Source organism: Mastigoproctus giganteus, chromosome 1 (genome assembly GCF_048544385.1).
Source record: "Mastigoproctus giganteus isolate SK-2022 chromosome 1, ASM4854438v1, whole genome shotgun sequence".
Classification (NCBI taxonomy): domain Eukaryota; kingdom Metazoa; phylum Arthropoda; class Arachnida; order Uropygi; family Thelyphonidae; genus Mastigoproctus; species Mastigoproctus giganteus.
This window is the reverse complement of record NC_143575.1, coordinates 209,051,999-209,067,788: the sequence shown is the minus strand read 5'-3', so window position 1 is coordinate 209,067,788 and position 15,790 is coordinate 209,051,999. Positions and strand designations below refer to the sequence as shown.

The window sequence follows — 15,790 nt, the reverse complement described above, 5'->3', positions numbered from 1 at the left end:
GGCAGACCTCTTAGCTTAACTTCTGTTCCAGAGAAAATATTTAAGTCACTGGTTAAAGAAGTTGTTGTTATTTGGTTTTTAGGAGCATTAGCAACTAAGGCCATATTGCTCCGGGGATATGCAGTGGTCATTCCCTGACCTTTCTGCATCCTCCGTATTTGGTGGTCACGGGCTCAAACCCCGGTCTAATCAAGAAGCGTGTGCTACGCACTGCCGCTCCTGCCCACCTGGCTACAGAGGCGCCATGGTTAAAGAAGTAATTATACTGCAGTCACAGCATGGATTTGTTAAGGGGCAATCTTGTCTGACCAATCTGATTGGATACTATGATGCAGTAACAAAGGAATTTGGATGCAAAGAATAATCTTGATTCCATATATTCTGATTTCAGGAAAGCTTTTCATGCTGTTGCACATAAAGGATTACTGTACAAATTGGAGTAGTGCAGCATTAAGAGAAAATTAGTGCTATGCATAAAAGGATGCTTGAGTGGAAGAAGACAGAGTGGTTATTAATGGACACTGCTCTTCCTGGACTAATATTATTAGTGGAGTTCCCCGGGGTTCAGAACTAAGCCCACTGCTGTTTTCCATATTTATTAATGATATTAATGAAGGTATATCAGGGTTAATGTTTGAGTTTACAGATGATACAAAGGTTGGCAGGGTGGTTAATGACAGTAATCAAGGTAAGCTACTGCAATATGACCTTTAAAAATTAGGCAGATAGGGTGAGAAACAACAGTTGAAGTTTAACATTGACAAATGCAAGGAGCTGCAAATGGGTAGTACTAATTCCAGTTTAATGATGGTAATAAGGTATAGTAACAGTACTGTAAGGTGCAGAAAAATTAGGCAGATGGCTAAGAAATAGCAGTTGAAGTTTAACATTGACAAATGCATGGTACTGTATATGGATAGCAGTAATCGCAGATTAACATACGAACTGCGTGGTACTACACTCGGGTTAGTGGAATATAATATTAATGAAAGATATTAAGTTCTCTGAGCAGGGATAAGGAGGTGATTATCCCTTTGTACAAGGCCACAGTTAGGCTGCATCTTGAGTACTGCATACAAGCCTGGAGGCCTCATTTTAAGAAGGTTGTTGATCTGCTGGAATGGGTGCAGAGAAGGAAAACGAGATTAATGGAGAGAACTAATGGGTGGTCTTACCAAGAAAGGTTCCATTTCTGAAAACCACAGTGTCTGGAGACCAGGCACCTACAAGATGATTTGAGGTGTTTAAAGCTTTGAATGGATTGGGTTGGGGGTGGCATTCTTCCTCTTGTTCAGATTGCAGAGGAGGCATAAATTTGAATTGAGGAAGAATGGTTGCATTATAGATGTGCGGAAGTTTCTTCAGCTAGCAGGTGGTTGATTGTTGGAACAAACTTCCGTCTGTTGTTATGGAAGTAGGTAATTTGAATAAATTCAAGGAAGAACTAGAAAGTTATTGGAGGGGATGGACAGGTGATGTGGTTTTTATTTTATTTTGCTGATGCTGTATAAGCTTGCTTTCTTGAACACTACTAATACTCTTCCAAGTAACTGGTGATAATGTGGAGGGAGATCCCTATGTCTTCCTCTGCACTGCTGGACGATGGTGGTACAGTTGTGCTTCCATTTCAGTGGATGATGTAGGCTATCAGCAACTGTACTAATCAACAAGCCAGCAATGTGAGAGCTGACAACACCTCTTTAAATCAGTCAGCATAGTTCTACATTCTATGATGAGAACAACCAACTAGTGTGGCTCATAACATCTTCTTTATATAGCAATTTGAGTCACTTGTTCAATGTTCGGTGGGCTATGAAAACAGATGTTTGGATGGTAGTGTATGTTATGATTGGGAGAGGAGTTAAAAATTTACAAAACAGTTCTTCCATAAATTAAATATATAATTTGAATTTGGTTATTCTGTTATGTAATAATGAGGAGGTAATCAAAGCTGTTGCTATAAACCATTAATAAGATGGGGAGATTAAAAAAATCATTACATAATTTGTGATTGACCCATGAGGTTTGTTTGCAAATATCTCAAATGTAAAGGTATGCTATTCTTATTTAGCACTTTCTGTAAATTGGTCTGATAACCATATAATGGTAATGATATTTAGTAAAAAAGTTATATAAAAATTACGTCAATGTCACTACAATCTATGAGTCATATGATTATGAAATATTGAAATTATTTGTCAATACTATATGGTACTGTAATATTAGCTAATATAGGGTGACCAAAATGTAGATTTGTGTCAAGGGTCTAATATTAATTTAGCTTTAGTTCTCGTTGCACAACTGTTTAGTAATTTCCCAAATTCCATGGTCTTATAGCTAGTTCCAGATTTATTAGTGTCCTAAAATATCTCAGTAGGTCCTATACTTCCCCCCCCCCACTCATTTCCAAGTCAGTATATGTCCCAGAATCCTATTGAAGCAGTGCAAGAATCTGATCTACCTTTGTTTTCAATTCAATCCATTCCTCTGTTCAGGGCTTCCAAAAAACCTAACTTTGCCTCACCTCTTCTGTTCAAGTGTATCCTTCCTTTAGAAAGGCAGTGCTTTTCTGTTTACAACAGGCTACAGTGAGAAAAATTTTACCCCACTTCTTTCACTAGTATTGCAGTGTGATATGCAACAATGAAGGAAAGAATTGAATGAAAGTGCTAATATGAATCTATTGTTTGGCCTATTACAATCCATGAAAATGAAGATGTCAATATTTACCATCTCCAGAGCCACCATCAAGTTACATGGCTGTATCCAAGTGCCTTGCTCCAGTATTTAAGTGCTGCTACTGTAAGAATTAACTGTTGATGAAGACAATATACGAGGTGATTCAGGAGGAATAGTAAATATTTTGGGAGGTTATAGTATCGATTATTCTGAATAAAAAAGTTCATATAAACATGTGTCCAATTCTCAATAGATATGGAGATACAGCTGTTTGAAAATGGTGCACACAGATTCCTGAATCAGATGTGACCAAGAAGCAGTTATAACCTGACGCTGTTTGAAGAGTTGTTAAGAATGTCACATGTGCTGAATATATATATACCGATGTTGTTTGTCTATAGTTTTCGTGGTGGAAGTGCTACTGCTGCTTGTAGAGAATACTGTCGACAGTTTCCTAACCACAGACTACCAGATTCAAGAGCGCTTACTATTGTTTACACCAAACTGGTACAGTTCCCAGCGCTCATATTTATTCTGAACATGCAAATGAACAAAATGTGCATGAAATAGAACACATTCTTCAGTAGGTAGAATGTAGTCCTATTATTAGCACACAAAGAATTTCTACGCATATCAGTGTTCCACAGACAACAGTCATACACTATGGCGAACATTATGTGAGCACGGCTTATATCCATTTCACATACAGTGGGTGCAACACCTTCAATCAGGAGACAATGCCTAGCGATTGGAATTTTGTTGGTGGGTAAATGCTAATAGCCGATTAAGTCCATTAATACTGTTCAGTGACGAAGCTACTTTCACCTGTGACAGTATCAACAACACCCGTAACTTGCATAGGTGGTCAGACGAAAATCCACATGCCACTGTAGAAACAAATTTTCAAAATCACTTCTCTGTAAATGAGGTGCGATATCATCAACAATCAGTTGATTGGGCCTGTTGTGTTATAAAATCGTCTTACATGGCCCATTTACCTAGAATTTCTACAAAACAAACTTCCACTACAATTGGAGGAAGTTTCCTTGGCTACAAGGATTGGTATGTACTTTCAACATGACTGAGCTCCTGCAAATTATACCCATCTGGTATACAATATCTATATATAACTTTTCCTGAACGATGGATTGGCCATGGTGGTCCCGTTCATTGGCCACCAAGATCTCCAAGACCTCACTCCATTAGATTTTTGTTTGTGGGGATGGATGAAAAGTGCAGTATAGAAAAGAAAAGGTGAATACAAAACTAACTGTTCACTCGCATTTTGGATACTGCTGCCCTCACATAAAGGAATACCAAGATGATCTCAGAAGAATAACACATCATTTTGCCACAAGAGTTGCAAGTGCACTGAGGTTGGCAGTGGGATTTTCGAACATTTATTGTGAACTGTAAAAAATTTCTCAATTATTTGTGTTTTGTATCATTCAAAAAGTCAATAAATACAGACAAGTCATTTATCGTTCTTTAATACCTCTCATAATGGCTTTGTGTGCACGAGTTTCAAACAGCTGTATCTCCATATCCATTGAGAATTGAACACGTTTATATGAACTTTTTTTACTCAGAATAATCAATACTATAACCTCCCAAAATGTTTACTATTCCTCCTGAATCACCCTGTATAAACGAAGTGCTCCCCAGTGATTAATTATACACAGTATTTTATTTTAATTAATTTTATTGTATATATCCAAAATTTAATTGTGCAGAGTCATAATAGATATTTTTCAATACCTGTTCTGTAGCTCTAATATGGATTTAATCTAAAACTAAATCTAATTTGGATTTAACTCTAATGATAGTTATGACTAAAAATAAAAATTTAGTCATAACTATCATTAGTCATAATGCTTCTAATCAAAGTATATTATAAACTATTAGTTCCCGGTACTGATCATTGTAAATACTGCTCTAATTTAATGGTATCAAATAATTATAAAAGTTAACTACAATATTATTTATAGCAAAACAAAATTTGCTTTTAAGTTACATATACTTTTTATAATTCCTATAGTTTGTGACAAGAATAAAACTTCAGACCTTCTTTCAAACAAGTGAACAACAAAGCCACTAAACTGCCATGGAGGTCCAAATTTCTAGCTAGCTAATTTTACCCCATCCAACATAAACATTTCCCTCCCTCCCTCCCTCTCACTCCTAGTTGAAAAGAGCCCATAATTATTTGCATCCTCTTATCAACTGCCACCCTTGCCAATGCTTAGTGAGGACTCAAAAAAAAAAAAAAATAATAATAATAATAAAATAAATAAAATAACACACACACACACACACACTATAACTAATGCCAACAATAACAACTTTCTCCTTGTGGCCTATGACAGAAGAAATTAAAACCAGGTACATCTTATGTTAAGAAAAATGATTTCATTTCATGATAGCAAAAGGATACTTGCTAAATTAGTCATCTTTGTCTGAATAGCTTTTGCTGCAATTCTCTGATTGATTAATTCTTCTTTTGTCTTCATTGCTATACTAAAAAATTAAAAATGATAATTAAAAAAGCTTTTACTTTATGTGCAGTTTTTCTCATCAATCATTCTTGATGACGATAAGAAACAAATTCTAACAAAAAAGTAGACAAAATACCATAGTTTTAGCCAATGTATTAAACTATCAATTCATTATACTAATATTACTTGCTAACAATATTTTGTTAAAATATCAAATGTTTTGTGATTAACCATATAACATGTAGTATCATTATTTCTCTTTAGAGAAATAAAAAATAAAATAGAAATAATGATAAAAGAGAAATAAAATAGAAATAATGATAAAAGAGAAATAAAATAGAAATAATGAAATAGAGAAATAAAAAATTAATCATCTTTGGAATGATAACGAGATATCAAGCTGAGTAGGCAACACATGACTGGACTTCTGGAAATGACCTTTTTGCGGGGTTAAGTAGAAGGGTACAGGTTACAAGTTCCCTTTGCTAACTGATGTGAATGGCTTGAAGACAAAGATCACTGCACAGACCGAGCAGTTACACCAGTCATGTTAGAGTGTCTCTCGCAACAGACTGATTACCACTGCAATTTGAATGCATGTCAAAATGTAATTATTTCCATCACAACTTGATACCGGGAAAAGATTAGTACAAACTAAATGTTTTTTCTACATAAACATAATAGAAAGTGATAAGGCATCAAACGTGTTAAGCTACATTTTACTTTTCCTGCATTAATGAAGGTGTTTAATATTCAATGAATTATTACAGGATATAAGTCTCCCATTCAGTTTAGTGAAAACAATCAATTTTTATCGCCACATTTTTTTTTTTTTTTTTTTTAATGAAAGACAGGTTGAAAATTTTATAACAGCTAATTTTGCCATGTCTAACAATAACTTAAGGGCTTCAAAATCCTTAATGAGTTGATGTAATTACATTGCTGCTAACTAAAAAAGATTGCATTGTTTTATTTTTTAACAAGATAAAAACAAGTAAAAAAAAAAATACTGAAGATATTTTCTTTATAGGGGGATGTTCACAGGTATTTTTCTACCCCCCCCCCACCCCCAACTCAGCTGAGAATAAATTTCCACTAAATGAAGGACAAGCAATTTTTGAATTCAATTTCATATAAAACAAATTAAAAAATGAATTAATATTTTTTTTTTTTTTTTATGGAAACCCCAAACACGAAAGGTATCAAAACCTATAGTACTTAGTACCGTGCATGGGTTGAAAGAGAAGTATTTATAACACTAATATTATATATTACTGCTTCCCATATGAACTGGGGATACATTTGCACAACTTCAGTCTGTGCAGACTTCCTGAATCCAAGGATGCTCACATGATTATGGCTGAGGGTTTGCTTATTTCCTTTGCCACCTTTAATATAATAGGATGGATCCCATCCACCCCATGAGCCTTTGTGTTTAACTTCAACAGTATTTCCTCCACTTTGCTCTCAGTTATTACAAAATCATTACAAATCATTAAGCATCCTGTTACAGTTTGATAAACTTCTGGCATTTTCCTCCCTTAACTCCTCATGTGTGAATGTAAATGCAAAATACTCATTCAGTTTGTTAGCTATCTGAGCAGGATCATCAACAGTCGAACCAAACTGATTCATCCCCTTCCTTTTAGAGTTTATATAAGTAAAGAAGTCCTTGCTGTTTTTCTTAGTATCCTTTGCCAAAGATTTCTCGTAATCTGCCTTTGCTTGCCTAATCTCCTTTGTGACTTGATTACAGACAAGATTATATCTGCCATAGGCTTCTGTGTCACCTGAATTTATATGCATCCCATGCATTTTTCTTTTCTACCACAAGTCTCATTAGTTTATTTGACAACCATTTAGGCCTAAATCTTGAACAATATTTCTTAATCGGTATGAAAAGCCTAGTAGCTACTATGATTAGTTCCTTGAATGCTTCCCACTTAGAATTTGCTGTTGGTGACATCAGTTGGTCCCAATGTACAGAATTTAAAAACTGAGACCACTGTAGTCAAAAACTCTTCCCTTTACAGCTGGTGATAATTATATCTTTGAGTAAATTCCCATCAGTACACTGTGATCACTGGCACCTAGTGGTGTTCCTTTACCTGCAAACTCTTTTTACACGAATAATCACTGCTGATAACCAGATCAAGAGTATTATCCTCTCTGGCTGCCTCTCGAACATGCTGCTGCAGAAAACAATCATCCAATAAATCCATAAAAAGTCTTGATAGTGTATGATTTATTAGATGATTGATACTGTTGCACATGGAAGACTGCTGCACAAATTGGAGCAGTGTGGCATTGGAGGAAAATTGCTGCTATGGATAAAGGGGTGGTTGAGGGGGAGAAGACAGAGAGTGGTAATCAATGGACACTGCTCATCATGGACTAATGTTATTAGTGGAGTCCCTCAGGGCTCAGTGTTGGGTCCATTATTGTTTTCTGTATTTATAAATGATATTGATGATGGTATATCAAGCTTAATGTCCAAGTTTGCAGACGATACAAAGGTTGGCAGGATTGTCAACGACACTACTGACACTATGCTGCTGCAACAGGATCTGGAAAGGTTGAGCAGATGGGCTGAGAGGTGGCAAATGAAGTTTAACATTGACAAATGTAAAGTACTACACATGGGAAACAGCAACCCCAGAGCAACGTATCAACTCTGTGGTACTACACTGACAGTGGTAGAGAATTAAAGGGACTTGGGGGTGGTTGTGCAGGCAGATATGAAGTTCTCTGAGCAGTGCAGACGGGCTGCAAGAGTAGCTCATGGAGTATTGTCAATGATATACAGGAATTTTTCCAGCAGGGATAAGGAGGTGATTATTCCCTTGTATAAGGCAATGGTCAGGCCACACCTAGAGTACTGTATACAGGTCTGGAGGCCTCATTTCAAGAAGGATGTAGAACTGCTGGAACGAGTACAGAGAAGGGCAACAAGATTAGTGAATGGAACAAAGGGGTGCTCTTACGAAGAAAGGCTTAAATTTTGCAAATTACAGTGTCTGGAGACTAGGCACCAGCGAGGTGATCTGATAGAGGTGTATAAAGCCTTGAATGGTTTGAGCATGCTCAATGCTGATGGGATTCTTCCTCTCGCTCAGAATAATCACCTGAGAGGGCATAAATTCAAATTGAGGAAAGACAGATGTAGGATAGACGTGCGGAAATTTGCCTTTAGCCAGCGGGTGGTTGGTTGGTGGAACAGACTTCCATCCCTTGTCGTGGAGGTTGATAGCCTAAATAAGTTTAAGGCTCAGCTGGACAGGTATTTTGAACGAACAGAGGGGTGAAGTGGAAGTGGGTTTTTTTTTTTTGGCTGATGCTGCATAAGCTTGCTTTCTTGCATCAAATGCCTCTACTAATGCTAATGAGTGACTAAGCCACAAATTCCAGTCAATATCTGAGGTTATAATCCCCCATTATAATACAATCTGATTTACTGGCCCATTCTATTTCTCTGTACAACTGTCTGTTGTGCTCAATAAAGTCATTAGGCCTATAACACACTCCTACTCTCATTTTTGCTTTCCCAACACTTATGTCACACCAAACTGACTTAGCATTGCACTGTCCATTTATGTCAACTGGATGGACTTCCTTAGATTTTGTTTTTCTTAATTAATAGCCTAACCCCTCTTTCCTATCCTGCCTATCCTTTCTGTACACAGTGTACTCCCCAAATTCCAATTCTCTCGCACACTAGCAAGACTTTTGTGGATTTATTAGATGATTGTTTTCTGCAGCAGCATGTTCGAAAGGCAACCAGAGAGATTAATACTCCTGAACCGGTTTATCAGCAGTGATCACAGTGTACTGATGTGGGATTTAATTAAAGATAACCATCATCAGGAGTAAAGGAAAGGGTTTTTGCTTTCATAAAGGTGATTAAAATGGTTTCAGACAGTTTTTAAATTCTAGACAGTAGGACCAACTGATGTGATCAAGAGCAAATTCTACAGGGGAAGCATTCAAGGAAGCTACTAGGCTTTTTATTCCGATTAAGAAATACTGTTCAAGGTTTAGGCCAAAATGCATGCCAGATGAACTAATGTGACTCGTGGCAGAGAAGAAAAATTCATGGTATGCATATAAATTATCACATAGAAGCCTATGGTAGATACAAGCTAGTCTGTAATCAAGTCACAAAGGAGGTTAGTCAAGCGAATGCAGATTTCAAATCTTTGGCAAAGGATGCTAAGAAAAATAGCAAGGACTTCTTTACTTATATAAACTCTAGAAGAAAGGGGATGAATCAGATTTGTTCATTTGATATTAATAGTTCAACCGTTGATGATCTTGCTCAGATAACTGACAAACTGAGTATTTTACATATACATTCACACAAGAGGAATTCTTTAGGGAAGTGGAGGACAGAAGCTCATTAAACTCTAACAGGGAGCTTATTGATTTTGTAATTACTGCGAGCAAAGTGGAGGAGAAATTGCTGAAGTTAAACATAAAAAAGGCATCTGGGGTGTAAGGGATCATCCAGTTATATTAAAGGAAGCGGCAAAGGAAGTAAGCAAACCCCTAGCCATAATTATGATGGCATCCTTGGACTCGGAGGAAGTCCTCACGGACTGGAGATGTGCAAATGTATCCCGAATTCACAAAGGGGGATAAAAGGGTGACACGAATAATTAAAGATGCATTACAGAATCATCAATGATATACAGGAATTTTGGTAGAAGAGAAAAGATGATTATTCCTTTGTATAAGGCAATGGTCAGGCCACGCCTTGAGTACTGAGGACTCCAAGACCTGGAGGCCTCATTTTAGGAAGGATGTAGAGTTGCTTGGGCAAGTCGGAATTACTTGACAAGTACAGGTCATTGATGAAAAAAAGCCGTGAATTAGGGTTGAAATTGAAAGTGTCTGCAATTCTGCCCAGACACGATAGGAGGTAGTATATGATGAGAGCCCTGTCAATCAATTCGGCCCTGGAAAGATTGTGCAGGGCTCAAGGGGTAGAATTTTTTCAGCCTGGTCTGTACTTGTTAACAGGAGAGACTGCTTCTACAGGGATGGGATACACTTAAATAGAAAGGGTGCAAGAATGTTTGCTGATGCTATCGAGGCAGTGTTAGGTGGGTTGGAAAACTGCTAGATTGGGGGGATACAAGGACTAATAGATTAACAGTAGCCACTGGCAGAGGTGAAAGTGATTCTTGCATTGCTTCTGGAATGAGCCGCAGCCTGGAAAATAAGATGCAGGATATTTCAGAGACTGCTGGGAATCATTGGGGTACAAGTAAACACATGGGTTGTGTTAGGGTAGCTAAGAAAAAGAACAGGTGCATGTATACTTGTGTGTACACCAATGCTAGGAGTTTAGTAAATAAATTTGATGAATTTGAGGTATTGCTCAAAACATCAAAGGCAGATATTGTGGGGATTTCAGAGACGTGGTGAGGATAGGAAGGGAGGAGGGGTTATGCTATTAGTTAAAAAACACAAAATCCAAGGAAGTGAAGCCAGTCGACATCGCTGGACAGTGCAGTGTCGAGTCAGTTTGGTGTGACATAAGAATTGGGAGATCAAAATTGAGAGTAGGAGTGTGCTATAGGCCTAATGACTCTGATGAGTATAATAAGAAACTGTTCGGAGAAATAGAGTGGGCCAGTAAATCAGAGTCTTATAATGGGGGATTTTAATTTCCCAGATATTGACTGGAATTTGGGGGCTGGTCACTCACACAGTAGCAAGGCTTTTGTGGATTTATTGGATGATTGTTTTCTACATCAGCATGTTCGGGAGGCAACTAGAGGGAGTAATACTCTTGATTTGATTATCAGTAGTGATTCTTCATGCATTAAGAATCTGCAGATAAATGAACCACTAGGTGGCAGTGATCACAGTGTGCTGAAGTGGGAGTTACTCAAAGAGGTAACTACCATTAGGGGTAAAAGGAAGGGGTATTGCTTTCGTAAAGGCGACTACAATGGACTGAGACAGTATTTAAATTCTATACAGTGGGATCAACTGATGATATTGCCAACAGCAAATTCAAAATGGGAAGCATTCAAAGAACTTATCTTGGAAGCTACTAGGCTTTACATACCAACTAAGAAATATTGTTCAAGGTTTAGGCCTAAATGGTTGTCAGATGAACTAATGAGGCATATGGCAGAGAAGAAAAATGCATGGGATACATACAAATTAACACGTGACACGAACGCCTATGATAGATACAAGTTGATCTGTAACCAAGTTACAAAGGAGGTTAGGCAGGCGAAGGCAGATTACGAGAGATCCTTGGCAAGGGATGCGAAGAAAAACAGCAAAGAGTTCTTTACTTATGTAAACTCTAGAAGGAAGGGGATGAATCAGATTGGTCCACTTGAGATCGATGGGTCAACTGTTGATGACCCTGCTCAGGTAGCTAACAAACTAAATGAATATTTTGCATCGACATTCACACACGAGGAGTTATTCAGCGAGGGGAATGCCAGAGGTGTATTCAACTCTAGCAGTAAGCTAGAGAATCTTGTAATAACTGAGAGCAAAGTGGAGGAGAAATTGTTGAAGAAAAAACACAAGAAAGGCACCTGGGGTGGATGGAATCTATCCAGTTATATTAAAGGAGGCAGCAAAGGAAGTAAGCAAACCCTTAGCCATAATTATGAGAGCTTCCTTGGACTCAGGGGAGGAACCCATAGACTGGAAATGTGCAAATGTGACCCCAATTCACAAAGGGGGATCAAAGGTTGACACAAGTAATTATAGACCTGTGAGTTTAACTTCTGTTCCCGGAAAATTAATGGAGGCACTGGTTAAAGAAGCACTGCAGGATCATCTAGACAAGACTTCAGTTATAGCTAGGACACAGCATGGTTTTGTTAAGGGTAAGTCTTGCCTGACCAATTTGATTGGATACTATGATGCAGTCACAAAGGAACTGGATGCAGGGAATAACTTTGATATTATATACTTGGATCTTAGAAAGGCTTTTGATACTGTTGCACATGGAAGACTGCTGCACAAATTGGAGCAGTGTGACATTGGAGGCAAATTGCTGCTATGGATAAAGGGGTGGTTGAGGGGGAGAAGACAAAGAGTGGTAATCAATGGACACTGCTCATCGTGGACTAATGTTATTAGTGGAGTCCCTCAGGGTTCAGTGTTGGGTCCTTTATTGTTTTCTGTATTTATAAATGATATTGATGATGGTATATCAAGCTTAATGTCCAAGTTTGCAGATGATACGAAGGTTGGCAGGGTTGTCAAGGAAACTACTGACACTATGCTGCTGCAACAGGATTTGGAAAGGTTGAGCAGATGGGCTTCGAGGTGGCAAATGAAGTTTAACATTGACAAATGTAAAGTACTACATATGGGAAACAGCAACCCCAGAGCAACGTATCAACTGTGTGGTACTACACTGACAGTGGTAGAGAGTGAAAGGGACCTGGGGGTGGTTGTGCAGGCAGATATGAAGTTTTCTGAGCAGTGCAGACGGACTGCAAGAGTAGCTCATGGTGTATTGTCAATGATATATAGGAATTTTTCTAGCAGGGATAAGGAGGTGATTATTCCCTTGTATAAGGCAATGGTCAGGCCACACCTAGAGTACTGTATACAGGATTGGAGGCCTCATTTCAAGAAGGATGTAGAGCTGCTGGAACGAGTACAGAGAAGGGCAACTAGATTGGTGAATGGGACAAAGGGGTGCTCTTACGAAGAAAGGCTTAAGTTTTGCGAATTACAGTGTCTGGAAACTAGGCACCAGCGAGGTGATCTGATAGAGGTGTACAAAACCTTGAATGGTTTGAGCATGCTCAATGCTGATGGGATTCTTCCTCTTGCTCAGAATAATCACCTGAGAGGGCATAAATTCAAATTGAGGAAAGACAGATGTAGGATAGATGTGCGGAAATTTGCCTTTAGCCAGCGGGTGGTTGGTATGTGGAACAGACTTCCATCCCTTGTCGTGGAAGCTGATAGCCTAAATAAGTTTAAGGCTCAGCTGGACAGGTATTTCGAACGAACAGAGGGGTGAAGTGGAAGTGGTTATTTTTATTTATGTTACTTTTTTTTTTTTTTTGGCTGATGCTGCATAAGCTTGCTTTCTTGCATCAAATGCCTCTACTAATGCTAATGCTAAGTACAGAGAACGGCAATAAGATTGATGAGGGTATGAAGAGGTCCTGTTTCCAAGAAAGGCTAAAGTTCTGTAAATTGCCTAGCATCCTAGGCACCTGTGAGGTGATCTGATCAAGGTGTATAAGGTCTCGAATTGATTGAGCAGGCTAAATGCTGATAGGATTCTTCCTCTTGCTCAGATTACAAACCTGTGAGGGTTTGTAATAGATGTGAGGAATTTTGCCTTTAGCCAGTTGGTAGTTGATTGCTGGAAGAAACCTCCATCTGTTGTTGTGGAAGTTGATAGCTTAAATAAATTTAATGAGAAACTGGACAAACTTTTAGAGGGAACGGATGTGTGAAACTGTTTTTTTTTTTTTTTTTGCTGATACTGCATTAGCATTAGTAGAGGCATATGATGCAAGAAAGCAAGCTTATACAGCATCAGCCAAAAAAACCCTTCCGATTTCATCCATCCATTCATTCCAAATGTTTGTCTAGTTCTGCCTTAAATTTATTTAAGCTCAACTTCTACGATAGATGGAAGTTTGTTCCAGCAATCAACCACTCGCTAGCTAAAGGCAATTTTCCACACATCTATTCTACAACTGTCTTTCCCCAATTTGAATTTATGTTCCCTCGGGTGATTAATCTGGGGAAGAGGAAGAATCCTATCAGCACTGAGCTTGCTCAAACCATTCAAGGCCTTATACACCTCAATCAGGCTACATAAGCTCATGCACTTGCTTTCTTGCATCACATGCCTCTACTACTAAATACAATACATGATTATAGTACATTTTAAAAAGATGAACATAAATATGAGCTGAAATTTTATATTGCCCACCATTTTCAAAGGAAATAAAATGAAACAAATATTTTCATTAAATTAATTTTTCCCTTTTACAACTAACATCTGAAGCCTTATTGCTCTACATCCAACAAGCAGCAAGACCATATCAAGATTTGTAACCCTTTCAGTGGTGAGTCTGCCATGCACAGTAAATTTTTATCCAGGCTTTGTGAAGCAAGTTTATTTATGAATTTAGAAATTTTGCAAAAATTCTTTAAAATATTAATACAATTAATACTGGGGTCCTTATCCAGAAAGCTTGGATGAGTGGCTTTTTGGATTATGAGTCCTTGGCAAGAGAAATTAGATATATATGAAATAAATAATTAAAAATCTTATATAAAAATAAAGACAGTACACAAAGTCCCAAAAATTAAGCGCAGGTGAGTGTTAAAAAGCAGATAATAAAATATAATTAGAGCCTATATAAGAAAAGAACGTGTAATTAAATACACTAGAACCTCAGTATGGCGGCTTTGAAATTTTGTCCTCTCAAATATCAGCACTTTTTTACAATGTACATTAAGTACAGTAGAACGTCAGTTATCCGGAATGATTTGAAAGGTTGATTTTTCTTCTTTTTTTTTTTTTTTTTTTTTTTTTTATTAATGATAGTACAGTAAGCTCCAGTTATTGTGATCACATTTGCAAATCGAATTTTGATTCTAATAAGCGAAAGATCAAGTTTACTACCTGTTTATAACAGACTGTACAAACAAAAAGCCCAATAAACTGAAAACTGCAAATTGCTTTATGGTTGTAACCTCTACAATTCTATGTGACCTTCAGAAAAGTGCTTTAGAAAAATATCACAGAAACTAATGGATTTTCTTGGAAATCACGAGTGAATTTCAGATTAGTATTATTCTTACCAGATTTGGTAAGAATAATATCAGCCCAAAACTGTGCGATTTATTATTTGTTTCAATTTTTTATAGTAAAATGTAAATGAAAAGAAAATGCATAGTTTTAACATTGCAACAAAAAATGGAAATTATTAATAGAATTAAAAAAGGCGAAAATTTAGGAAATCTCTCCAAAGAGTTAGTTTAATGTGTGGACTTCAACAATTTATGACATCAAGAAAAATTCCAAGGGTATAACAGAGTTTGTGTCGATTATGGACAGTAAAGGAGGAACTGGCAGGAAAAATACAATGTCAAAACCTGAAAATGACGCTTTAGTAGTAGTAGTGACATGTGATGCAAGAAAGCAAGTGTATGATCTTATGCAGCATCAGCCAAAAATAAAAAAATAAATAAAAATAAATCACACCATTCCCTCCAAATGCCTGTCCAGTTCCTCCTTAAATTTATTTAACCTATCAACTTCCCCAACAACAGATAGAAGTTTGTTCCAGCAATTAACCACCCGCTGGCTAAAGGCCAATTTCCGCACATCTATTTTACATCTGTCTTTTCTTAATTTGAATTTATGCCCCCCTAGGTTCGTAATCTGAACAAGTGAAAGGATCCCATCAGAATTCAGCGTGCTCAACCCATTTAAGGCCTTATACACCTCAGTCTGATCACCGTGCAGGTGCCTAGTCTCCAGCCACTGCAATTTGCAGAACTAAAGCTTCTCTTGGTAAGAGGATCCCTTCATTCTCCTCACTAATCTTGTTGCCCTTCTCTGTACATGCTCAAGCAAATCTGCATCCTTCCTA

At 37.5% G+C, this 15,790-nt stretch overlaps 1 protein-coding gene across 2 annotated transcripts in view; it reads right to left on the bottom strand.

The window, feature by feature from the left end:
- Gos28 (golgi SNAP receptor complex member Gos28) overlaps positions 1-15,790 on the bottom strand; it is a 103,815-nt gene that overhangs the window by 9,473 nt on the left and 78,552 nt on the right. For both annotated transcript variants that reach the window (XM_090384125.1, XM_090384134.1), the window contains exon 7: positions 5,114-5,196. In XM_090384125.1, coding sequence (XP_090240251.1) covers positions 5,114-5,196 — 83 coding nt within the window. The remainder of the gene's footprint in view (positions 1-5,113; positions 5,197-15,790) is intronic.